The sequence below is a fragment of the Coenobita brevimanus genome, chromosome 41, assembly GCF_032717465.1.
Source record: "Coenobita brevimanus isolate Jiangsu-jjx chromosome 41, ASM3271746v2, whole genome shotgun sequence".
Taxonomy (NCBI): Eukaryota; Metazoa; Arthropoda; class Malacostraca; order Decapoda; family Coenobitidae; genus Coenobita; species Coenobita brevimanus.
Window position 1 is genome coordinate 19,740,301 of NC_136994.1, and position 26,941 is coordinate 19,767,241.

The window sequence follows — 26,941 nt, forward strand, 5'->3', positions numbered from 1 at the left end:
GCCACTTAACACACAGCCACCAGCCACCACCATCATCATACCGTCTCTTACCACGCCACAACAACACACCAACTCCCCTTCAGCTCGTTTCAGAATGTCAGCAGCCGAGCGTTTAAAATAACTCCTTCGTTTTTACAGCCAAAACAAACCATTAGTAACACGGAGAGCCGGGTTGTATTTTTGTTTAACCCGCTGAGCTGAGAAAACGGAAGGCTTAACTTTAATCATCCGGGCAAAGAAAACGGGGGACTTAACGTGTTTGGAACGTGTTGCTGGACTGGTTTTATTGGGAAGCTGAGTTTAAAACAATATTACGAGATTTATATATTTCCTGAGTCTTTCGTTTGACTCCATTTGTGTAGTGATGAATATTTTTTTTATTTTTATCGTACATCATTCCTCCAAAAACAAAAAATCTCAGAATTTTGAGTAGAAATAGGTATTCATGGTTACCCTTTCTCACAGCCTACCTTTTCACTTTTTCTCCTGTGTTTGTTGTCTTATATTTTGCTCATTTGATCATTTTGTGTCTGCCTTGCATATCTGATAAATTTTGCCTCTAAATGTTATTGTCTCCGTGTTTGTTTATCATCAGCTTTCGTGTTTGTTGTTTTCGTGTCTGTTTATGTTCATTTCTTCCAAACCTATTTTTTTTTTTTCCCTGATTCTTCATTTATATATTTTACTTGTTTATGTCTGTGCTTGAGTGGCCAAAATCCAAGAGGCGATATCGTCCATCCGGAAATTAAGGTAAGTTGTTCAAGATGTATTTTGTCCGGGGAATTTTGTCCAAGGTAGGTGATAGTCTGTTGATATTTGAACTGGGCGGTGTTCTGGTGTGGGTAGGAAGCGTAACACCTCTTCCTTACTGATTTCTTTCTGATTCTGCTCTGTTACGCTGTTCTTGTGTGCTATTCATGCCTTATATGCCGACACTAAGAAGGTAGAGGAAGCAAAAATGAGGATATTAATGGGTAATTTAGTACGTAAATCGTTAAGGAAGAGGTGTTTGGGAGCCTCCTTACCCGACTAGAATACAGCCCTTAGAGGTAAGTGACCATAACTAAGGTAAAATTAATTGATATTTCCCATTTAAATGTGAATATTCATTTAATTCTATAGTATATTTAGGTATATTTTTGTCTTGTTTCATTCCAGGACATTTCTGTGATTTTTAAAGATTAATTTAGAGTTTCATATTTTAAAGATTATATATTTTTCTAGGGTATCTTTTATGTAACACTTTTTATTTTCATTTTATTTTTGGCTGTTTGTTTTGTTTATGCAGATGTGCCCTTTTTTTCCAACTGCTTTTCTTGGCTTCTCTGGACGTGGCGTATCATTAATATTCTTTTTTATTCGTATTTTTATAGTTCCTTTGATACGCCTGCATTTTTTTTTTTTTTAGTGGATAATTTAGTAGTTATTTTTCTTGGCCGCAGCTAACACTCTCTCTCTCGCAAAATTTTGGGACCGTTGCGTTTTTTTGAGTTTACGAACTTAACGAACTTACCCGTCTCAACCGTCTTATGTTTGATTCCGCCTCTCTCTCTCTCTCTCTCTCTCTCTCTCTCTCTCTCTCGGCAGCTAACAATTTTGAACGCTAATATGTGGCCTTGATGCGAATTTTACTCTTTTTTATTTAGCGAACTTCAGCCGTTGTAACCGTTAACCCTCACGCTCATGATTTACATACTGTGCGTCTATAGATGAGTGTGTGTGTGTGTGTGTGTGTGTGTGTGTGTGTGTGTGTGTGTGTGTGTGTTTTATATAAAGATCTTTGTGATTGGCTGTGTAAATTTAATAATGTTTAGAAAGCGAATATATGTATCGTGTATATTAGTATAGAGATTGGCATGAATAGGGAAGTACTTTGTAAGAAATGGTATGAGTGTTATGAGTAATTATGTGCTTCTGTTTGCTGTGAGTCACCAAAATTAGTCAGTTTGATTGTTAGTTGATCTTTCTAGAGTTTTTTTTTATGAGTTGTGAGGTTATGAGACACTTAAATGCTGTATTTACTGTTATTTTGAGACTGCTGGGTTATGAGTACGTATGTGGGGGTCCGTTATGATTATGAGTTATGTATATTAGAAGTTAGGTATTTATTTTGGGTACTAGGCGATTGTGAGTGGAGCTGAGGCAGTTGTGTGAGGCAGAGCATAAGGTCAGTATGATGAGCTGTAAGTCAAGTAAGTTGGGACGATTATGAGTCAGTGAATTATGAGTATATGAGATTGTGAGTCAGGGTTTATGAGTATATGAGTCGAGATATGAGTTATGAGTCGAGTTATGAGTTATGAGTATTATGAGTCGAGTTTGAGTTATGAGTCAAGTTATGAGTGTTATGAGTCGTTATGAGTATTATGAGTCAAGTTATGAGATATGAGTCGAATTATGAATATTGTGAATCGAGCTATGAGTATTATAAGTCGATATATGAGTATTTTGAGTCGAATTGTGAGTTATGAGTCGAGTTATGAGTATGGTGAGTCGAATTATGAGGTAAATTATGAGTTGCCTCCCCCCTGAAGGACTGTAAGCAGAGCATGAGGAAGCGACAGTACTATGCTGTGGACAACCAACCCGTATGTCCCGCCTGCATGGGAGTGTCTGATGATGATGATGAGTAGACAGCCTCGCCTACCACTACCACCATCGCTGCCTACCACTGCGTCTACCAGCATCCGAGGCATCTACGACCATTGCTACCAACATCTAGACCATTACCGCTGCGATTACCAGCATCCGAGGCATCTACGACCATTGCTACCAACATCTAGACCATTACCACTGCGTCTACCAGCATCCGAGGCATCTACGACCATTGCTACCTACATCTAGGCCGTCTACCACTATCGCTACCAATATCTCACATGGACTACCACCATCCATAAGTCTTCTACTGTGTCTACCACTAGTCTGCTACTGCCATCATGAAAACTACCAACATTTGACGTCACCTACCACCATCGCTACAACTACCACCATCGCCAGGTCATCCTTTGTGTCTACCAGCATCATCAACAACCATCGATAGATCTTCCACTTCGTCTACCAACATCCTGACGTCAGCTTCCACCATCGCTGCCAACATCAACAAGAACTACCAACATCCGTGGGCTTTTCGCCGCATCTGCCACCACTGCAACAACAGCAACCATCGCAAAGCCTTCCACAGCCCCTATCAACGTCTTACAAGTGACTTATTTCCCACCTAGTACATCTGGAACTCGCCTACCAACATCTAAGATCTATCAGCCGCAACTACCACAACAAAACTCACATACAAACGAAGAAGAAAGGAAATCGAGGAGGGAACTTAAAGGGAAACGAAATAAAACGGCCAGAAGCTGTTAAAAGCGGTTACAGGAGCAATGAAATTCAAACACGGATGAAAAAGGAGAGATATATCGCGACTGGAAAGCAGACTAAGAAAAACAAAGACATTAAACAAGGAAGAAAACAGTGAAAGCAACTGAAACTGAACTTTTTTTTAAACTGAAAGAAATGTTGAAGAAGAAGAACATTCCTACGAAAATTATAAACCAAGAATCATCATGGGATCTCAAAAATTATGAAGTTTTCTCCATGGATCATTCAGAATTCAAAAAGACGTTTACTAGAGAATTTAAGAATAATGAAGTATTCTTGTAAGTGTCCAGAAATCAAAAGACAGTTTATATACCAAGATAGTCGAAGAATTTTGCTAGAATGTTCAAGAATTTCCAGGAAATTATGAGCATAGCCTCGCATCTTCAGCCTAGCATTTCCTCTTATTCTGATGATTATTTTTCTTATTTCCCATTGTTTTGTGGTATAAGTTCCCCTTTACGGATTTAATATATATATAGATTTAGTACAGCCTCACAATCATGGTCATAGTCGTCACAAGACAGTTTAACAGTCATAGATGGCCGTTAAACCTCACAGAAGGCCGTTAAACCGTCAAAAAAGACCGTTTAACTGCTTCTAACCGTAATTTTGAAGTTACCGTAGCCGTGTGACCGTTATTGTGAGGGTGTTCGCTATGTCGTCCCGTTTTTGTATTTGTTGAAAATAAACAATTAATATGTTTTACTAGCTGGAGTCTTCCTTGCTCTCTGATAACTGTTTATGTGTTTGTTGGTGTTAGTGTGTGTGTGTGTGAGAGAGAGAGAGAGAGAGAGAGAGAGAGACTGATTTTTAATTGTGTGTGTACGAGTATGTGTGCGTGAGAGACTGATTGTGTGTGTGTGTGTGTGTGAATGGTTAAAGTAGGCATCAATTAAGTAATAAATATGCATCATTCTTGGTTCTTGTTGGCGTGTGCTTCAGTGGTTTTGCCTTGTATGGTATGTGTGTGTGTGTGCGGAAGTGTTGGCAAGTTACATGGTGTGTGTGTGTGTGTGTGTGTGTGTGTGTGTGTGTGTGTGTGTGTGCTCATATCTATATTCTGAAATCTGAACGTACTGAAGTTAACAATCTGGAAACTCCATTTAAAACATCTTTGACCTAGGAAACCGTTGGAAAGCCGGTATAATTCGCACTGCTACAGCCAATTTCGAGTGAGAGACTTATGCGTGTGCGTGCGTGCGTGTGTGGGGTGTGGTGGGGTGTGTATTGAGAGCACCACACACCCACCACACCCATTTGGCTTCATCTACCTCAAATTTTTAGTACCTCCCTGGCAGCCATAACGAGACCGTGTTAGGGAGGCTGCGTTTAATGTGTTCAGAATCCTCCACAATTCTCCTCCCACCCAGACTTGGCCCTGATTCTCGTCCTTTAGCGACTTATTTAATGAAAAGACAGTTCTGCGGCTCTACATCCTTCCTTTTAGCACTTCTTCATGACTGGTTTTATAATCCAATGTTAATCTAGTGTTACAACTCATTCTGAGATGGAGAGATGACAATTTTAGGCCAAGTTAGGTTGTAGTTGTCCCTTTCACTTATAAACGCTTGTGGGGAAGAGTTGGGGAATGGGGAGGGGGTTGGGGAGTGGGGAGAAAGTGGGTCGTAGGCAGGAGGAGGGGAGGTTAATGGATTGGCTGTGGGGAGGAGGATAGGTGGGGATTATGAAAAACTTTGTCGCCGTGGATCAACTGTTGCTCTCAGACACCCTGCCAAGTTTCCCCCGCGGTGTGTGTTTAAATTCAATTTATTTTCTTGTATTTTTAAAGCCTTCTGTGCGTGTTTTTTAAGGTTCAATAATATGGTTTGCAGTTTATTACCACTTGGCTAAAATATGAACGAGGAAGGCTTAGGAGTTGACGGTAGAAAGTTCACCTCTATTTCTGAATCTGAGGTAAGCTAAACGCTGCCCCTCTGAGCTAAACTAAACTCGGCCACTGGGTCAGATTGGCGGGAAAAATGAGAGCGCACTTGACTCCCCAAATCGATTTGACATAAATTTTTGTGACTTAAATCTCCGTGGCAAGGTCGGTAGAGACTTTGTGAATGTAAAACGCTTATTAAGAATTGGCACTGGGGGTAAAGGACGTGGGGAGTAAGGGGTCGTGTTTTTGTCATCGTTTTAAATAAAGACTTCACTCACTGTCACCCATCTTGGCCCTAAATGTGCCCCCCCCCTCCCCCCAAAAAAAAAGTGCCGAAAGAGGATTACACAACTCCCTTCCCTTCTCGTGAAATTTATGGCGTCCCTCACGTAACCCTAACAAGAGAGGAAAGATGTGGAGTTTCTGGGTTTTGTTCGCCTCCCGGAAGTAAGAGAAAGAGAACCAAATATGGCGGCGAGTGGGAGTTGTCGTGTGGCACCGCTAGAGGGCTCCTGGGTTGGCACGTACAGGTGTTTTCGCGCGCTTGTTTTGAATTCCTAGTGGGCTGTCGCTTGCTTTTAAACTCTCTGATGATTCTACTTATGTTAATTTACCCCTGGCCTGCATTCTCATCGGTTAAGGAAGCTCCCTAACACCTCTTCCTAACTCATTCTGGTTGTTTTATGGGGAGGGGCACTAACCCTCCGCCAACCCACTTGTTGACACGTAGGGAACACGTATGGGTTGGTTATATGGTTACCACCCAGCTTTGTAAATGGTTTCCTGGCTTACAGGAAACTATTAGGTTTGTCACTCAATGCAAAGCCACCTGAAAAGGAAAGAAGAGTAATAAAAAAGAAAAAAGTGACAGGAAAGATGGGAGAAACAGGAAGAGAGAAGGGAAGAAAAAATCTAGAGAAAGGTGAAGGAAGAAGTAGGCAGCACTACATCAAGTGAATGGATGTCACCAGCTACATTGTCAATATTTTTGCACTTTGAAGAGAACATAGATAAATTAGTTTATGAAAAAGTTTTATTGCGACAACTTTCACTTTATTTATAGCCGAAATTACCGTATCAAGAATTGTTAGTATATATAATGGGAATAAGTTTATTATTATTATCATCATTATTATTATTATTATTATTATTATCATTATCATTAGTATCAGTATAAACCGATTTTACGTTTAAGTTAAAAGAGTTAGTGAACGACTCTCTCTCTCTCTCTCTCTCTCTCGTGACAGTTTCTGGCGGGGGGGGGGGTGCTCGCCTACGTGCTTCTATATGTGTTCAGCTATTTCCCTCTCCTCCCCCCCCCCTCGCTTCCCTTCTTCCCTCTCCCTTTCTCCCCTCCCCTCTCTCTCTTTCCCTCCCTCTTTCACTCTCCTCCTCCTCCTCCTCCCTCTTATCCTCTCTCTCTCTCCTCCCCACTCCCTTCCCATCCCTCCCTTACCTCTCCCCCTTCTCCTTTCCTTCTGCCATCCCTCCTACTCTCTCTCTCTCTCTCTCTCTCTCTCTCTCTCTCTCATCCTCGGTCTGCCCCTCCCCCTAAACCTTATCCCTTTCTCATCCTCGGTCCCCTTCTCCCCCCAAACCCTATCCCTCTCTCATCCTCAGTCTTCCCTTCCCTAGTCCAAACCTTATCCCTCCCTCATCCTCGGTCTACCTCTCCTGTCTCCTCCCTGTCACCTACACCCCTCCACGTCTTGTGTCTCCTCCTCGGCCTCCCGTACCATCTCAAACGCAACCTCGCCTCAACAAAAGGTGACCGGAAGCGACTAAAATGGCCGTCTCTGCGTCTTCAATCGTGACTTCCAGCTGCAGATGAACGCTAGAATATAACGCTAGTCACGAAGAAGTGCCGTGGAAAGGATGTAGAATCATAGCATTGTCTTCTGCCGCTGAGCTACGTGAAATAAGCTGCAAAAGGACGAACATCTAGGTCAAGAAGTCCACGGGGTTCTTAGAGAGAGAGAGAGAGAGAGAGAGAGAGAGAGAGAGAGAGAGAGAGGGCATTTGTAATTTCAGAGCTAGGGTTTAATGAAAGAGAAAATGTGGAAAAGTGTGTGTGTGTGTGTGTGTGTGTGTGTGTGTGTGTGTGTGTGTGTGTGTGTGTGTGTGTGTGTTTGTGTCTGTGTGTGTGTGTTTGTGTGTGTGTGTGTGTGTGTGTGATGGTAGACAGCAGGTGTTAGGGTCATTGTATCATACCTCACCACCACCACCACACCCTGCCACACCCACTGTACCACCACCACACCCACTGTACCACCACCACACCCACTGTACCACAACCACCACCACACCCTGCCACACCCACATGTACCAGCACCACCACACCCTACCACACCCACTGTACCACCACCACCACCACACCCATCTTTACCACCACCACACCCTGCCACAGCCATCGTACCACCACCACACCACAACGCACCAAACACCATGATTTTCGTCCCTTACAGCATAGAAACTGCAAAAAATTAAACAGTTGTGAAGCAGCTTGTATTTTTTTGAGACATAAAAAACGGGAAAAATATCGTAAACCAAATTAATCCCCACACCTGACAGTTACGGATAAGTGACTGGCTTCCTTCCCTTGATGGCATATATATAAAAAAAATAATCCAGTTATCAGTTGTGGATTAAACTGACCATTATTTCAACTGGTCACATCCGAATACTATCTATCTATCTACTGCCAGACGCCTCAATCCCGTAAGGGGTGGCCACAAACTAATCGCCTCCATGTCGACCTGTCCGCAGCTTACACCCCCCTCTCTCATACCTCTCCACTCCATCCCTCCATCTCATCATTGGCCTTTCCCTGCCTCTCCCCCCCTCCACCTCACTCACATACACTCTCCTTGTCAGTCTCTCACTCTCCATCTGATTACACCATCATAAAAGACTGTGGCACTTACAAGGTTGATGCTCAGAGTGGTTAGACATGCAGTGTTTTAGAATATGGTAGAGAATGAGGAGAAAGTGTATGAGTTAGGTGGAGGGGGAGAGGAGGAGAGGGAGACTAGGAAGAGGCGGGAAGGATTGGAGGGAAACGTATAAGTGAATAAGAATGGTAGAGAATGAGGAGAGAGTTTGTGAGTTAGGTGGAAGGTGAGTGATTGGGAGGAGACAAGGACGAGATGGAAGGATTGAATGGAGAGGTATATGGATGATTGTGGTATGAGATGGAAGGAAGGCTGCGTGTTGGTGGAGGACAGGGTGACATGGAAACAATCTGATCATAGCCACACTCTCTGGGATTAAGGCATCTGGCTGTAGATAGATGGATGAATAGAGAGTTTTAAAAATGTAAGTGAATGAGGAGAGAATGACCAATAAAGAGGTGAGGTTGAAGGGTAAAGCTGGATATATGGAAACCTGAAGTATCGTGGCAGTTGTTTTGTGTCCTGGCCTCCAACTGGTAGCCCTCCTCATCTACAACTGTCCTGCCAACCTGCCCTGCTGTGCCCTGTTTACCCTACCCTCCTCTGTTGTACCTTACCCAGCTCTTCTCTGCCCAGACCTACCCAACCCTGTCATGCCCTACCCTTTCATGTCCTGCCCTGTTTGGTCCTACTCTTTCTTGCCCTTCTCTCTCGTACCCTACACTTCACTGCCTTACTCTGCTCTGCCCTGCCCTGCTCTCACCCCCTTAGACTTCCAGTACTTTCAATAAGCCTCCTCAACTGGACACACTGCTCAGAACAGTAAGCTAAACCAACTTGAAACCAATCAGACAGACTTTGCAAAAACACACTTCATAGTTCTGTATGAGTTCACGCAGCCAGCATAACTTGAATACCGAACTTACAGGAGTAGGTGCTAATTTCTCTGTTGGTGCTCTTCATCCTGACACATTAATCTCCCTTCAAGTCGGGTATCATAGTAATTTGCTGCCACATTGTTAGTAAGTGTTGTAGTCATATTATTACAACTAGGATGGCGTTACTTTCTGACAGACTGTTAAAAGCCAAGCATCTTAATCCCGGAGGTGTCTGGCAGGAAGCATTATGTGGGGGTGCATCACATCTCCGTTACAGAAGGCGGTGTTCCGTAACTCTACCCCTCACTTGTCTTTCATGATCCGTAAAACACAGCCTTAATGTGTACAAGTAGAACTTAAGATATAATGGTCAGGGGATGGCAGGGATAAAATTAAAAAGACATCCTCATTTTCAGTGTTTCTTGTGCCAAGTCTTTCATGCACAATGCTACACTACTACACTAAATTCTTTCCCTCCGTAAGACCTTGCTTATCTAATACAGTGTAGGTCTTAGTAACTGTAGTGTAGATAATAAAACAGGGCTGTCTTTAAAACATTACTGGCAGTTTAAATGATGCTTGGGGGTGTAAAGCTAATAGTAACTGTTTTTGCAGGATTGCCGTCAACCCTTCAATGGCGGATCATTCTTCGACCACGAGGGCATGCCGTACTGCGAGACTCACTACCATGCCAAACGTGGTTCTCTGTGTGCCGGATGCAGCAAACCCATCACTGGTAGGGTGGCAGTGGCTGTTTGGTTGTGAGTCGTAGGTTAATGTTTTGGCCATCACCGAAATATGTCTGGCCGCCCTAGATTTCCAGGAGCTTACCCCCAGATCTCGCTAAAGAGTTCTTCATTGACCATCCAATAATATGCTCGGACACCCCATTTTTTTTTTTTTTAATCCAAATTCCATTCCTTTTCTAGAGCCCTCCCTTTTGAGTTTCTTCAGATTGAAAAAAAAAGAATAAAGAAAGAAAATTACCCTCTATTAGCCCAAGCAAAAATAAGTACCGTACCACAATGCTTCTGAATTTCTTGATATATTTTATCTGTCTCTCATAGTAACTTCACAGATTCCTCTCACATATCTTACTTACGCCTTTAGCATTTTTGTCAAGTGGTGGTGACAGTGGTGAGGATGATGATGATTTACATCCCCCTGTTTTGTTTTTTACCCCCACTTATTTATTTATATCTCGCCAGGTCGCTGCATCACTGCCATGTTCCGCAAGTACCACCCCGAGCACTTTGTCTGTTCCTTCTGCCTGAAGCAACTCAACAAGGGCACCTTCAAGGAGCAAAACGAGAAGCCATATTGTCATGTTTGCTTCGACAAACTGTTTGGCTGAGGCGGTGTGGGGTTCAGGGAAGAGGGACTGGGCATGGCATCTCAGGAGTACTGGTCTCTGAGTGCTCCCAGTTCATTCTGGTTGATGGCTGTTGTGTCGCGTGCTTCCGTGATTTTGTGGGTTGTTTGGAGGGCCTGGGAAATTTAAATCTTGGTGTATATTGCTTAAATAACAGTGTATGTCCATTAAACCAAAATATGCATTCATTTTATCCGGTTATACACACATTAAATCAGGGTATATGCCCATTAAGTCTAGGTATATGTCCATTAAATCTAAGTATACATCCATTAAATCAAGATACCTGTATACATCCATTTATAGTCAATATCTGTATACCTTTGTGTCATTTTAAAAGGAGGACATTGAAGCACAAACATAAAAATTCTTTCCTTGCAGATCTTATAAACAGAATGAAGAATCGACAGAGAGGGACACAGAGAAGGATAGTTTTGCACAGAAAAAGTATACACAGAAAAAGTATACACAGAAAAAGTACACACAGACAAAGTATACACAGACAAAGTATACACGGTAATAGTATAACCCCTAAGATTTTTATAATTCCTGGTCTGTTAGTGGTTAGGAATGATCATAGATATAACGTGGAATATGTGAAATATCTTTTTCAAGGTGATCAGTGTTGTACACCCCTCGTACAGTTGCTCCTCTACTTACGAACTTTCATATTACGTAGCTTTGAAGATACGAACGTGTTTGAAAATATTTTAATTAGTTATATTGTTTGTAATGTCTTTAAAATACTGTGTACTGAACTTATTACCATACTTTACCTTCCTAATACGACTGACAGTGATGATGATGTGCAGAGTTATTTAACAGTGACTATAATGCTTATAGTTGGTGCTTTTTTTCCCAGTTATCACTTCAGCAGTTTAAAACGCTTAGGGATACAATATTTAGCCTCAGAGGGTAATGAATTTCTTCTTAGGAATTTTTTGAGTCAAAGATCAACTCCCAAAACCAATTCAATACATAAGTAGAAGAGCGTCTGTATATTTTCTGTCTCGTAGGATTTCCCATTAATATACAGTACTCAGCCATCCTCATTTGTGGGATCCCTATTCTTGCTCATATCAACAGCTTGACTCCATATCAATGCTTTCTGATGGTTTTTGTAATTTCATATGATAAGGAACATGTTACATAATACAGGTTACATACAAGAAGTCCTCGGTATAAGTCGCCTAAAGTCAAGAAAAAACCAGTTAGACACATCAACACATTCAGGGGTTCAGGAAAAAGATGGTGACAGTATAGGACACGTACAAACATCCCTTGCTTATACTGAGGACTGATTTTACACACAAAGGAGCTTGCATTTATCCACAAAGGAAGCCGTTTATTCAGCCAGTATTAGTTAAGGTTTAGATGCACTTATTCATACAGCGCTGCGCTTTTTTTATCACCTGTGTATTTATCACAGTTAGAAGTTCGTTGACGTTTCCTTGCTGGCTTTGGTGAGGGAGGATTTGAAATTTTTTGATATGATAGGAAAATGAAGCACACACAAAAAAAGAGTATGAGAAGGAAGGATACTCTCTGATGTTCAGGGAGAATGATAATTATGGAAGGTAGGGCACAGTGCTAACAGGGAAGTGGCAGCGAACTTTGATTGTGATTGTACATTGTGCTGAAGCCAATGAAAAGTACAACACAGAAATGCTAAGAACAATCACTGAAGTTTCTTGCAGTTGTTGTTGTTGTTGCATAATGGCATTTATGGATTGCAAAGACGTTGTTTGCAAAGTATTTCGCTTATGCACAATTTTATAAAGCTGGAAGGTAAACAGTAAAGCCAATTTTATCTGCTCATTGCTTGTATAGTTAACATTTATGTGCTAAAGCTTTATTATTGTTTATTTTTATTCTAAGGCCCATATTCTCACTGGGGTAAGGAGGCTCCCTAGCACTGTTTCCTTAGCAATTTATTTTCCAAACTACCCATTAATATCCTTTTTGCTTCTTATATCTTATTAATGCAGATATCGATTTCATATCACACAATTTTATAGTAACGGAGCAGAATCGGAAATAATCCAGTAAGGAAAAGATGTTAGTAAGCTTCCTGACTGCGCCAGAGCACCAGCCTAAGTCTTTGCAAAAGCTTGTGTTTAAAAGTATGGTTCTCCATAATCAGTCATATTGTGTAAGACATTAACTTTGTTGCTAGCGTTTGATTCTAATAAAGAGTTTTGTATATTTAAGGTGAGGCCAAAATAATATAGACATTGGATTAGTAGTGTCATGGGTTTAGCTGTTTTGGAATTACAAGTTAATATTTTTGTGTGTGTGATGATGACCTGATTGCGATATTAAGGCCTGTGTTTTAGGTGGCATAGGTGGTTTTCTTAACACCTCTTCTTTAGTGATTTATTTTGCTTATTGCGCCTTGATATATTGTTGTACAGTATGCCTCTTGTGTTATACTGTATAGACGTAGCATAAGTAAACATGCAAGATGATATTAAGGTGTAGTAATAGTAGTAATATTAGTAGTAGTAGTAGTAGTAGTGGTAGCAGTAGTAGTAGCGGTAGTGATGGTGGTGGTAGTGCTAGGTTCATCTGAATCATGAACCTGATGGACTGCAGGCTGAACTTACCCTTCTCTGTCAGTCCACCATTGTTCTTTTGGTGGATAGGGAGAGGCCTGAGGGACAGTCCTGTAACCAGACCACTCCACCACCTGGCTGTATCAGTACCACCTTGCAAAGACATCCCTCTCTGCCACCTGTCTGAGCAACAGCAGTATAATATGCTAAGGAAAAGGTGTTAACAGATCTGCCTCATCACTTGGGACAAACCACTTACTGACATGGCACAATGGAGTTATATCTTTATCTCATCTTCCACTTGTACATGACATTCACCCTTGAAGCCTATAGGAATTTTTTTCATTTATTTTTGCCATCTCCTGATGATTTTATTTAACTTAAAAGAGATTTATAATTGGAGGACTTAGGAATACGTTTGTTGTTGTTTTTGTGGACTCGGCTCGGTGGGAACTCGGTGGACTGCAGGCCAAACTTATCCTTTTCCTGCTGTCCATCATCTTCCAGGGCCAGGGGAAAGGGAGTGAGATATTGGTGCCACCACATGAAGGCTCCCTCACCAACACCATAGCCTTAATAAAATCTACATTGAGAGGTCTTTACTAAGTTGGTTAAATCATGTGGCAGCAGCAGGAATAACATAAAAATCTGTCGTTTGGCTGAAGGGATGAACCAAACTACCAAGAAATACTTACAGTGGGTGGCCTGCTTTATCATAGAAGTTGTTTTATTTATTCTCTTTTGGTTTATATGTCATGTAGAGCTTAAGCTTGTCATCCTGGGACTGTATTTTTGTACGATTAGGAGGTTCCCTGGCCTTCCTTGTGCTTTTAAGGACTACGTAATCTTGTGGTGGCTGGATTAAAAGGAAAATTAATCACTGGTGTCAATGGGTTAATTTACCATTGTTATTGTTGTGGTCCCTCTTGTCTGACTGTGAACCTAGTGGAGTTCAGGGTAAAGCTGACCCTCTCCTGCAGTCCTCTATCCTCCTTTTGGGGGCTGGGGAAGAAGTTGAGGGATGTTAGTATAGCAAGGGTCAGGGCTGTATGATCTAAGTCTAGCTTGAGGGAATAATCCTGGTATAACAATGTCTGCTTCCCAGTTGCAGTACTGTATATTGATTTCACCAGGTGAAGGCGTCCCTTACCAGTGAAATACAAAAACAAACTGCTAAGAGAGGTGTGAGGGAGTCTTCTAAAAGCACAGGAATACAGTGTTGGTTGCCAGACGTGTTATAAACTTGTTATGTGTTATGAGCTGTTGTAGCTGCTTAGTCACTTCTGTCATTAGCTAGGATACGTGGCTCCACTGTGACACTTAATGGAGTCATCAGTACAGGCGGGTCCTGGTATACGAGTGGGATAATTTATTGGAGGACTGCTCGGATGACAGAAACTCTTATAACAGGTTGAAAAGAAGGATCACAAACATTTGTATAGCAGTACATAATTTATGGGAAAAATAGAGTTAGGTTAACTGACCCTGCTCACATCACCAAATTTGGGTCTAAATTGCCCATTTACATCGGTTTCTCATATAGCAGAAGCCCTTGTAATGGCACCCGCCTGTACTCTGACATGTGTCTTGAGGTCAAGGGCATAGCTGGAGGTTTTAAAATGGGCTGACCAAAATGTGACCAAGTCTGATTATTGAATGGGCTAAGGATAACTTTAGGATGGTCCGAGGGTCCTACTCCATAAAATTGGGGTGGCCAGGCAGGTCAGTCCTCTGGCTATACTGCTGCTTGAATTGTGAGTGCATGCAACCTTGTGCTGTTGACAAGGTAGTCTGGATATCAATTTAACTTACTTCAGTCCCAGAATGTCATATTTATTTTACTACTCCTGTCCTGCCATTTTATTCATCAGTATGATAGAGTCAGCCATCATTCACCCTCTTCATCACATAGGGATTCGTTTACACTGAATAAAATTGCTGGATATTGATAAGAAATAAACTTGCTGAACAGTAATAAGACTAAAATAACAATGATGTTCTGAGGTTGGAGGAGATGCTGTCCCAGTTGAATCATAATATTATACATATACTTGATTGATTGCTTATTTTTGTGGATAAATTAACTTTATTTTAATTACTGGTATTAATCTTGTCATAATGAGTTTGCACAAGCTATGTGTAATATGGTAGTGGATGTTCCCATTGCCAGTTTAACTTTTGTAACAGAATATTTTTTCCACTGGGCTGTTTGTAGCACAGTATTACTTGATGTTGATGTGATGGAGCTTCTGCAACCACCACAGTCACTACCACCACTACCACTGCCACCACACCTACCATCATCACTACCACTACTACCACTGCCACCACAATGACCACCTCTGCCACCACAACTACCACCATCACTGCTACCACTACTGCCACCACTACCATCACAAATACCACCACCAGCACTGCCATCACTGCCTCATCTATGTCAGCTAGATTGAGGGAAATGTTAACCTCCCTTTTAGATTATTTCCGGCGAAGCAGCCACACAGGACAAAGATGGAGAGATGTGGTGTAGAGGCAGACATGTTTGTTTTCAAAGGTGCTGTTAATTTTGAAAGTTATGTGGTATAGTGGCTTAAACGTGCCAGATGGAGTGATGACCGTGCACAAGTGACTTAGTTCTTCAGTCATACAATGCCACGAAGGGATTAGGCTGGTCATCTACTCATAAATATACTAGAATATATTAGCCTAGACTCTAATCCTTATACCTAAAGGAATTACAGTGAGATTGGTCATTATCTTTTATCATTGGTGGTGTGTGTATCAGAACAGTGGCTCACTTGGTTTGTAATTTCATCCATCAGAAGTGAAATGGCTCAATTCTTTCCACATGGACATCACTCATATTTTTGCTGTCTAAACATGATTCTATGCAGCTCAGGAGAGAGATTTTTTGAACCGGAGGGGTTAGTTATAGCCTTCATTAACTCTCACTCATATGGATGCGCTAAGGTATTTACTCAAGCTAAAACCAGATATAGATATTGTTTAGAGACATTGAAAGGATTAGTAGAGGTAGTTTTATGAGGCCGAGGATGAGGTGGAGGGATGGAGTGGAGAGGTATATGAGAGAGGGGTGTGTAAACAGTCAGTGAAATGGCGTTGGACAGGGCAAAATGGAAGCGATTTGTTTGTGGCCACCTCTTACGGGATTCAGGTGTCTGGCAGTAGATAGATAGACAGATACTGTAGTTTTATGAGCATTAGTATTTTCATAATCTGATCATAAGTGTATGGGGTTAGATTGAATAAATACCCAGTGACATCTTTACAGTGAGAGTCAAGCCCTTTTCGTACAAGAGGTTATCCTAAGCTGATTAAAATTCCCTTCAAGTAGCAAAAATTAAATGAGATGTTCAAAAAGATTAAGAAGTAAAGAAAGACTGCTAAAAAAAAAAGGCTGTAATGTTGATGTATGTCTTCAGATTTCCTGCTTCATGCACGCTTACTGCCGCCAGTTTTAGTCGTTTAAGTCAGACATGAAGGTGACTAAATGTGGCCATTTTGAGGGTGTACTTTTGCTCTAACGATTCAGGGTGTCTAAATGTGGCCGTCTTTGGGTGTTCTTTTTGCTCTAACAATTCTGAGGTGACTAAACATGGCCGTGATCGGGTGTACTTTTGCTCTAACAATTTGGAGGTGACTAAACGTGGCCGTGTTTGGGTGTACTTTTTGCTCTAACAATTCTGAGGTGACTAAACATGGCCGTGTTTGGGTGCACTTTTGCTCTGATAATTCAAAGGTGACTAAACATGGCCGTGTTTGGGTGCACTTTTGCTCTAACAATTTGGAGGTGACTAAACGTGGCCGTGTTTGGGTGTACTTTTTGCTCTTAACGATTCACTAGTGTAGCAGGCTCTGTACTGTGTTGCTATTCCATGTTCACTCCATATGCTAAGGTCAAGAATAAAGCTGTTTCTTGTATTCATGGATGGTTTTTATGATAACTATAATAACACTATCCACTCATTTGATGTTCTTTTCTTTTTTCTTTTTTTTTTATGCGAGGAAGAAGGAACCAAAGGCCATGAGCCCACAGTAACAGTTCCCTCCAAGAGAAAAACAAAATACAATAGAGAGCCAAATTCAAGATCCGATCATTTTGAGATGCCTGGACACACTGCGTTTGAAAGACTGGAGATGTCACTGCACTGAGTGACATGCAAAATGGGTTCTTGTAAGCCAGAAAGCTATTTACTGTGCTGTGTTGGGTGGTAGCCATATAACCAAACGATGCTTGGTGATTTAGAGAGCTGTGGTGCTCCAGCCAGATGGGGCCAGTAAGTGTGGGTGAAGTTTACAACATAATGCTACTCAGGCAAGTGAGTCTGGTCACCCTTGCCTTTAATGTCAGAACTTAGTTAACCTAGTCATGGATCCCTGTGTTCCTGATGTGGCAAAAACGGATTGAACGATGGACTAGAATATATAATGTACAGTAATACTACATGTTACTGTGAATTGGAAATGAGAGACTGACTATGAAGAATATGTGACTGAAGTACCGAAAAAGGAGAGAGAGATATACATACTGCATTTCAGGGATTGTGTGTTCCATTTCACTAGGCTTGTCAGTGATAGTTTTTGCTTCTGTAATTTCTGTTTCCATGTCTGTATCCTACCTCGCCCGGGTTGTAGGTTTGAAAAGGGGTTATGATGATGATCATGATGATGACAAAGTTGTTGATGATGATGAGGGTGGTGATAATGATGAAGTAGAGGAGGAGAAGGAGTAGGAAGGATTTCTGAAAAAGGGAAAAAATGGTTATGCCCATCTTTCGTCAATTTCCGAGGGACAAGGATACATTTAAAGCAGCTTGCAGCAACTCTATTTCTGGTCCACTGTTGTCATTATCCTGTGGACCCTTAAATACAATATATAACATTTTGGAATAATTTTGCCCATCCTATGTATCAGTGTCTGTCTGCCTTTCAGTCTGTATCTATCTGACTGTCATATCTTGTTATCCATCTTTGCCTAGTATCTGCCAGCATATTTATTTATCTGTGTCTGCTGCTTATCTATCTTCTACCTGTCTGTTTGTCTACCTGTCTGCTTACCCATCTACCTATGTCTATCTTTCTTTCTGGCTACCCATACCTTTGTGCCTACCTACTTATTTACCTGTCTGTACTTAAATTTTCATCATGCAGATACCAAGTTTTTAGCCTAACCAAAAGTACTTAGTCAAAGCCCTCTTAAATCAAAGCATATGTAGTTCTACCAATACCTACATCAAACACTCATCTGTGAGAAATATAAAAGGGAGAAAGAAACAAATAATAGCATGAGAGTATTTTATTATGAGCACCGCAAGTTGGGAGTAACCCATTATAATTCAGCAAATTGTAAACATGTACATAATTTCTAAGTTATACAGTACAATTCTCAAAATTTATTAACTGAATTAGATGCTACACAGTGTCCATTAATATCTAGTTATCAATTTACTTTTTGTCGGAGTTTCGAATTTGCCGCCAAGCCAGCCATGTTGTCATTCTAGCTAGTGCCGGAGGTGCTGCTCAAACTCCGTAAAATCATCGTTTTACTGGGTTTCCAAGGTACGTATGCTATTTACTTTATGTTCCGTGCATTTCCAAAGTTTTCAAGTAATTGTTGATGTATAAGTAGTACTTTTAATGGTGTAAGGGGTTGAAAAATTGATATCAGCGGTGGCGCCTTCAGTCTTCATCGCTCGATATTGGCCAGAAATTTCCCTTTTTACTATGCATTTAGAGTACCTGGGCTTTATATTGTGGACCCTGTGTGTTCCCTGATATTTTGGCTAATTATTGATGGGTAAATTTAGTTATTTGAAAGTATAATTTGCATTTTGTGATCATTTATTACGAGTAAAAGTTACGTAGTGAGGGGAAGCATGAACATCTGTATCGCTACTTTGAAACCCATTTTCATGTAGTATTATCATCATTATTCTTAGTATTTTGATTATCCCGTTGGTTCATAAAGCGAAGTATTTAGCTGCTTAGATTTTTTTAGATAATATTTACTCTGCGGGTTTCTGTTTTTCTGCCTTTATTCAACAACAATTTTCACTTAAGGCGTCAAATTGCCATATCCTGAATGCTGAGCTGTGGTAAGAGGAATGCAAGTATATGATGCCAGTCACGAAGAAGTGCTGCGTGACTTTCAGGACTTCGTAGCATGTCTTCCTGGTGATTTATTTTGCCTAGTTCACTTTATCACGCGCTTCCGTCACTTTTTTTTCTTTGTAGGCAGTTTGCATCATTAACATACAAGATAGTAAGGTATGCGGTATATTTGCAGAATAAATCTCTAAGTGAAAGGTGTTAGGAAACATCCAAAGCCAGTTCATGACCCTCTTGGCGTGGTATCAATCACCATTACCACCATCATCCGTTCATCATTTATCACCACCACCACCACCATACATTCATCAGTTATCATCACCATCACCATTCATTCATTCAGTCATCATTTATCATCACCACCACCATTCATTCATTCAGTCATCATTTATCATCACCACCACCATTTATTCATTTATTCATCAGCTATCATCATCACCACCACCACCACCATACATTCATTCATTCATTCATCAATATTATCACCACCACCATCATAGCCGTTCATCATTATCACATCCATCCATCATTCACTCATCCATCATCATCATCATCATCATCAACTACGGTGCCCCGAGGTAGTCTAGCCTGGGCACCATGGGGGGTGGTGGTGGGGGGTTAAGGTAGGTCATACAGGCGTTACGTAGGCAGGCTGTGAGGGGCGCTAGGCTATACTCCACAGGGCCAGGGCAGGAGGGCAGGGCGGCCACCACAGCCTCAGCAAGAGAAGGGGAAGTGAAGTCAGCCTGCAGACGCCTTGTTACTTCGGTGGTGTTGAGGGTTAAGTCGGGGTTGACCTGTGGGGAAGATGGTGATTATTGATTTACTACTACTACTACTACTATTACTACTACTACTACTACTATTACTACTACTACTACTATTACTACTACTACTACTATTGCCTCTTCTAAACTTCTACTACTAAAGTTACACATGTCTCTCAGAGTTAACAAGTAAGGACACATAATGGTAGTGAAGAGTCTGGCCAACATAACCACAACATAATAGAGCAATATAACAGAACAGAACAACATAACAAAACAGAACAACATAACCACTAACCAATCCTGTAGCATTTAGAACACATTTACGTAGTGTGGCGTGGGTGGTAATGGGCCCTGCCTTCTCAACCAAAGTCTCCGGATTGCCCTCCAAGAATGACGTGCCTGTAATGAGAAGATGGTGTTGGTTGTGTTAGGTTGGGTTAGATGAGACTGGATTAGGTTAGACCGGACTGAGTTTGTGTTAGAGTGGGTTGGGTTAGCTGGATTAGGTTAGACTGTGATGGATTAGATTGGATTGAATTTGTGTTAGGTTACAGTGGGTTGGGTTAGTTAAGACTGGATGAGGTTATGGTTTGATGAGTTGGACTGGATTGAGTTAGACTGGGTTAAATTGAGTTGGATTAGGTAAAGCTGGATTAGGTTAGGTTAGATTAGAGTGAGTTTATGTTAGGTTAGGCTGAGCTGGGTTAAGTAAGACTGGATTAGGTTAGGCTGTGATGGGTTTGATTGGAGTGAGTTTGTGTTAGGTTAGACTGAGTTCTCCAAAAAGTAAAAACACATCCTATTCTCAACGTCTTCCCAATAGTCATGTTGAAGTCTTGTGGTGATGGTGATGGGGGTGGGCTGAGGGCGAGAGAGGCCTAGTAAATCGCTAAGGAAAAGGTGACAGGAAGCTAATTTTGCCTCAGTCTTACCAATAGTCACGTAGAAGTCCTGTAGTGGTAATGGAGGCAGACTGAGGGGGAGAGAGAGGCCTAGTAAATCGCTAAAAAAAATGGTGGGAGAGGGTTGAGGGAGAGAGGTGCCATATAAATCGCAAAGGAAAAGGTGTTAGGAAGCTTAGTATATCTCAGAGTCGTACCAATACTCATGTAGAAGTCCTGTGGTGGTGGTACTGGGGGTGGGTTGAGGGCGAGGCATGCCAGGACTGACGTGACGGGTCCTGTGGGTCCTGACAGAGATTTGTTGATGGGGGAACACAAGGCCAGGCGCACTTGACATCCAGCCAGAGACTTGGCACCTCCACACCACGAGACTAAGGGACATTTAAAACCTGATTATAGATTGAACGAAGTGCTGATATATATAGTGCTCAAAATCTGGGCCAAATTAGAGTAAAAAGAGTATATTCAGAATTGCATACAACATTCTGGCATACATACTGTCGAAGCCTGGAGGTTGTTGCTGAATAGGGGTGAAGAGTTGGGCTGTGGTGAACTGTGGGGCGCTCACCACACTCACCACAACCACCACCACCACACCAACGCCACCCACACTCACCATACTGCAAGGGAGAATGGTTGGTCTGTTTAATACAACTTCTATTATTACTCTCGCCATTACATTCACACTCGCCATACTGTAAGGGGTTATGAAAGATGCTAGTAGGCCACCATAACTCATCACCAAAACACTCAGACACCATAACCATCACCGTACCAACACCCGCACTCACCACACTGTAAGGGGTCTTAAAACAATCACCACCACCACCACCAAAACACCTCCAATCACCATAACCATCACCTCACCACACCAAAACACCCACAGCCTTTAGGCTTGGACTCTCTCTTCGTTACTTCGAAATCCCAAAGGTGTAAAGGGATTATTGACCTTAACTATACATTGTTTAAGGATCTGGGTTTAAATACACTTAAGGACACGAGCAGCACACCGTACCTTCCTCTTGGGTGTCACAGGTCAAACTGAGGTTGCCAGATGCAGGGGTGGGCCTTATATACCCTGTGTCCTCTAGTCACGCGCCTAAATACTCCTTTGTTCTTCAGATACACTCATTATGGCGTTTCAAGAGTGTAATCCCGAGTGAGGAAGGGGTGGCACGCTGAGAGAGAGAGAGAGGGAGGAAGGGAGGGAGGGAAGAGAGGAAAGAACCTTCAACATACACATCTTCTCTGCCACTAACATTTCTGTAGATCATATTATAACTTTTCTACAAACAGTCCATAACCCTTCACCAAATCTAAATTCCCCCATTGGTTTTTAGGTACCCTCAGTCGTGTTCTCTCCACTCCTTACTATACTGTACCTTCATATCATAACACAGTGCCATTTGATCTTTGTTAACTGGCATTTGGAACTTCCTGGCTCATTCTGTCACTAAATTGATTTTTTCCCATCTCTACGTACATTGTCTAGCCTCGCCTCTCCTACCTCGCCCATGAGAGAGAGGGGAGGGGGAGGAAGGTGTCGTAGAGGGCAAGGATGTGTGTGTGTGTGTGTGTGTGTGTGATGGAAGGGGAGGTGTTATGGAAGGAAGGGATACGTGTGTGTGTGTGTGTGATAGAAGGGGGGAGGTGTTATTGAAGAAAGGGTACGTGTGTGTGTGTGTGTGTGTGTGTGTGTGTGTGTGTGTGTGTGTGTGTGTGTGTGTGTGTGTGTGTGTGTGTGTGTGTGTGTGTGTGTGTGTGTGTGTGTGTGTGTGTGTGTGTGTGTGTGTGTATGTGTGTGTGTGTGTATAGAGGAAAAGAGGTATGTGGTGGGCCGGGTAAAAAAAATGTTTAATGTGGTACTACTGTAATAATAGATATAATAATTTTCCAGGTAATCTATCTGTCTATATCTATCTATCTGTCGATCTGTCACCATATACTTGCATCACATAAGGGGTGGCCACATACAAATCGCCCCCATGTCATCCTGTCCCCTGCCATTTCGCTGCCCTTCTTCCAATTTACTCCTCTCTTACATATATATCTCCACTCCATCCCTCCATCTCATCCTTGGTCTCCCCTTCCACCTTACTCACATACATTCTTCTAGTCAGTCTCTCATTCTACATCCTCTCCAACTCACTCACATACACTTCTAGCCAGTCTCTCATTCTACATCCTCTCCATTCCTTCCCTCCCTCTCATCCTTGGCCTCCCTTTCGAAGTAACCCAAATTTCCCATTGACATAAGAGGAGGGTAGGAATCAGGAAGAGAATAATAATAATAATAATAATAATAATAATAATGATAATAATAAAAGCCATGCCAGGGAGCCTCCTAATACCACGTGCCCTCCTCCAGAATCACGTGTTGAGTGATCATACGTGAGAGAAGAACAAGGGACGAGATAAAGAAGCTCGGTGACAGAGATGGGCTTAAAAAGAGAGAGAGAGAGACAGACAGAGACAGAGACAGAGAGAGAGACAGAGACAGACAGACAGACAGACAGAGAGAACTTAGAAAATATTAGATGTCATTAGCAATAAAAATACCTAAGTAAGACCTGCAAGAGAAATTTCTAAGCTTTTGAATTAAGGAAGCTCCCTAACACCTCGCCATTACCGATTTAGTTTAGTATAAGGCTGGTTAATATCCTTTTATGCAGATCCTCTTCCCTAGCGATTTATTTTTGATTATGGGTGGTTAATATCCTTTTGCACGTTATTTGTACAGAGTATGGCGATATTGAAAGGATTTATGCAACACAGAAGAGGGCTGTAAGATGTGGTAAGCAAAATAAATCGCTTAGGAAAAGGTGTTAGGGAGAATACGAGCTGTGGGACTGACGGGGTTTGGTAGGAATAAGTATTGGTCATGCGTTTATCATCATCATCATCATCATCATCCTTATCATCATCATCATCATCGTCATCATCATCATCATCATCATCATCATCATCATCATCATCATCCTGCTCCTCCTTATCATCACCATCATCATCATCATCTTTATCCTCCTCCTCCTCCTCCTCCTCCTCATCATCATCATCATCATCATCATCTTTATCCTCCTCCTCCTCCTCCTCCTCATCATCATCATCCACACTCATCCACCCTACAGTATATGTGGAGTGGGTAGGATTCAGAAACAGCCCCCCCCCCCGTCTCTCTCTCTCTCTCTCTCTCTCTCTCTCTCTCTCTCTCTCTCTCTCTCTCTCTCTCTCTCAAGGCTAATGAATTATATACACACATTATACACTTTATTTTGCCAGATAATTATAAACACCAGGTATACAGTTATATATGTATTTTTAGTGTGGTTTAAAGCATGGTGGTGGTAGTGCCCTTGTAGCAGTAATAGTAGTAGTGGTTGTTGTAGTAGGGGTAGCAGTAGTTAATGTCGTAATAGTAGAAATAGTTGTAGTAGCAGCAGCAGTGTGTTCAAGTATACAGATCCCTTCACTACCCTCGCACCACAAACAAAGGACATTAACTCTTGCATTGTTATTATTGTGTATTGTTCTCGTTACATTTAAAAGTACACTCAATTACACTTGCGTACAAAGGTATGGAATTACAGGTTAGTTTCATTACAGGTTACATAATAGAGAGAGAGAGAGTTATTGAGTTTAGGGTTGGTTACTTAGGTCAGTGCATGTATGTGTATTTTTCAGGCAAGGTTAGGTTAGGTCTGGGTATGCTAGGTTAAGCTAGGTTAGATGAGATTACGTTAGGTTAGGTCACCAGGCTAGCTTAGGTCAGGTCAGGGCGTGCTAGGTTAGGTTAGGTCACGGTATGGTACAGCTGGGTCAGAGGGTGCTAGCTTAGGTTATGCTGGACTAGGTTAGATTAGGCTAGACCAACTGAGCATAGGCTGGGTTATGGTAGGTTAGGTTCACGAATTAGTAGAGGTGGTGTCTTTGGTACTTTAGTGGGTGGGGTAGATGGAGTTGACATAGAGGAGGCATATTCAGGAGGGGGGGTAAGGGTGGGGGACGTGATGTAGTAGGTGAAGAGACAGTGAGGGAAGTGATGCAGGAGATGAAGAGACAATGAGGGAAGTGACGTTGAATTGAAGTCTTAGGAGTGATGTAGGAAGCAGTGGGGAGAGTTGGATTGAATTAGGTAAGGATAGGATAGGTTGGAATGGGTTAGATTAGGGTATGAAAGGTTGGATTAGGTATAGGTTAAGTTAGAATGGATTAGGGAATGAAAAACGGGAGTAGGGCTGGAGGTGGATGGGGTGACTTAACTTTAGGAGCAGGTGGATCGGACATCAGACCAGAGCGAACGGTGTCCAGCAGGGGGGTGAGGGCGGGGGAGGTGGTGCAGGAGGTGAAGAGACATGATAGAAGTGGCGTAAGGTTTAAGTCTGACGGCTGTGGAAGGGGACATGAGGGTAGGGTGGAGATGAGGTCTGTTGCTAAGTTAGGCGTGGTGCTGTAGGCTTGGGTCAGCTTTGCGGTTAGGGCGGTCAGGTTTAGTGCCCCTGTGGTGACGTCCAGCTGGGGAGTAGTGGGAATTAGGTAAATATTATAGCGACGTGGAGAGGATTTTTCACTAGTAAATATATAGAGTAACTCCTACCGTGAGGCTGCTTTCATTGCCATCATTAGAATCTTCCTGACCCTATTTCCTCCTCCTTCTCCTCCTCCTCCTCCTCCTCCTCCTCCTCTTTCATCTTCTTATCATCATCATCATCATCATCACCATCATCATCATCATCATCATCATGATCATCATGATGATCATCATCATCATCAGTGCAAATAAATGAAAAAGGCGTAACTTCAAACTGGGCATTATCGACTTTCTGAACACACACACACACACACACACACACACACACACACACACACACACACACACACACACAGAAATAGGTAGGTTGCTAGGTAGGTAGAGAGATAGATAGGTATGTAGGTAGGTAAGAGAGAGATAGGTAGGTAGGTAAGAGAGAGAGATAGGTAGGTAGGTAGGTAGGTAAGAGACAGACAGAGAGACAGACAGACACAGACAAAGAACAGCGATATAAATACTTACAATACCAGTAGCGTTATAAAAACATTGACGTATAGGAATGGGAGTCACTTTAGGTAGGGTCACTGGTCTCCCTGCCTCCGACTTCACACCTAAAGGAGAGAATTTTAAGTTATTTTAAGGATCAGTCATTTCTTTGGCTCGTATTCCACTCGGCTAAAGAGGAGGCTCCCCAACACCTCCTCCTTAGCGATTTATTTTCCAAACTTCCCTTTAATATCCACTTTTTTGCGTCTTATATCTTCGTAAAATCGACATATATTGCATGAATAACACAAGAATTTAGTAACGGAGCAGAATCAGACATAAACCGGTAAAGAAGCTCCCTAACACCTCTTCCTTAGCGATTTATTTTCCAAACTACCCATTAATATCTTTTTTTCCCTCATATCTTTTCACTTCAGATTGCATGAATAACACACGAGAATATATTAAAGGAGCAGAATGAGGACTAAACCGGTAAGGAAGAGGTGTTTGTAAGCTTCCTAACTGCACCAGAATACCGGCCATAGTGGTGGAGAGAGAGAGAGAGAGAGAGAGAGAGAGAGAGAGAGAGAGAGAGAGAGATACTGTTACTCACCAATCGTCATAAGGAAGTCAGGTGTTAGGGTGGTGTTGGTGGCAGCTGCGCAGGTAAGGATGGTGGTAAGGGGTGAGGGGGGAGACAGCACGCCCCTGACCCCCTCACACACACCCTTCCTAACCTCACACAGGGTTAGGGAGTCCGTGGGGGGGCACAGAGAAGCTGGCGAAGGGGGTACACTCATAAGAATGTTGCGTAGTGCATTAAAAGTTTAAGTTCTTCCTTATAATCATTTCACGATTAAATAAGTATATCTGTTATCTTTCAATCTACCTGTCCGTCTGTCTGTCTTTATAATCTGTGTAACTGGTAGCATACATTCGCTGCTTTTAGTAAACGTATAAATTTTTGCATAAATGTATAACTTAGAAAATACTCAGTCTATATCTACACTATTTTTACTTGAACTTGGCCCAGATTTTCGTCCTAGTGGGGTACTTTTTTTTTAGTGACAAAAAGACAGTGCTCGTTTTACACGCCCTCCATAGCACTTGTTCACGAATAGCATCATATTGAAGAGCTACTCTCGTGTGACAACTCTGTATTCAAGATGGAGG

At 42.0% G+C, this 26,941-nt stretch overlaps 3 protein-coding genes across 5 annotated transcripts in view; 2 read left to right on the forward strand and 1 right to left on the reverse strand.

Moving 5' to 3' along the window:
• LOC145397506 (uncharacterized) overlaps positions 1 to 3,616 on the forward strand; it is a 47,700-nt gene extending 44,084 nt beyond the window's left edge. For both annotated transcript variants that reach the window (XM_080270575.1, XM_080270576.1), the window contains one exon: positions 2,535 to 3,616. In XM_080270575.1, coding sequence (XP_080126701.1) covers positions 2,535 to 2,633 — 99 coding nt within the window. In that variant the 3' untranslated portion in view covers positions 2,634 to 3,616. The remainder of the gene's footprint in view (positions 1 to 2,534) is intronic.
• Positions 3,617 to 7,041: 3,425 nt separating this feature from the next.
• Positions 7,042 to 16,885, forward strand: LOC145397510 (paxillin-like). 2 transcript variants are annotated; one of them, XM_080270579.1, is made up of 3 exons: positions 7,042 to 7,222; positions 9,645 to 9,765; positions 10,238 to 16,885. In XM_080270579.1, the coding sequence occupies exons 2-3, from the start codon at positions 9,693 to 9,695 to the stop codon at positions 10,381 to 10,383; spliced, it is 219 nt and encodes a 72-aa protein (XP_080126705.1). In that variant the 5' UTR covers positions 7,042 to 7,222; positions 9,645 to 9,692; the 3' UTR covers positions 10,384 to 16,885. The 2 variants fall into 2 exon arrangements, with proteins under 2 accessions (XP_080126705.1, XP_080126706.1); XM_080270580.1 differs by lacking the exon at positions 7,042 to 7,222 and adding an exon at positions 8,843 to 8,973.
• A 2,658-nt stretch (positions 16,886 to 19,543) lies between these two features.
• The window catches only part of LOC145397563 (uncharacterized), an 8,279-nt gene continuing 881 nt past the window's right edge, over positions 19,544 to 26,941 (reverse strand). Inside the window, exons 3-10 of the mRNA XM_080270634.1 lie at positions 26,382 to 26,546; positions 25,805 to 25,893; positions 24,976 to 25,266; positions 21,770 to 21,783; positions 21,253 to 21,374; positions 20,952 to 21,125; positions 20,148 to 20,251; positions 19,544 to 19,879 (exon numbers count right to left, since the gene is read on the reverse strand). Coding sequence (XP_080126760.1) covers positions 19,646 to 19,879; positions 20,148 to 20,251; positions 20,952 to 21,125; positions 21,253 to 21,374; positions 21,770 to 21,783; positions 24,976 to 25,266; positions 25,805 to 25,893; positions 26,382 to 26,546 — 1,193 coding nt within the window. The 3' untranslated portion in view covers positions 19,544 to 19,645. The remainder of the gene's footprint in view (positions 19,880 to 20,147; positions 20,252 to 20,951; positions 21,126 to 21,252; positions 21,375 to 21,769; positions 21,784 to 24,975; positions 25,267 to 25,804; positions 25,894 to 26,381; positions 26,547 to 26,941) is intronic.

Bases quoted from the DNA above. Each gene is read 5' to 3' on its own strand.
- LOC145397510 (XM_080270579.1), top strand. From the start codon at position 9,693: ATGCCGTACTGCGAGACTCACTACCATGCCAAACGTGGTTCTCTGTGT. The intron at 9,766-10,237 runs GTAGGGTGGCAG...ATATCTCGCCAG, and splicing joins ATGCAGCAAACCCATCACTG to GTCGCTGCATCACTGCCATG.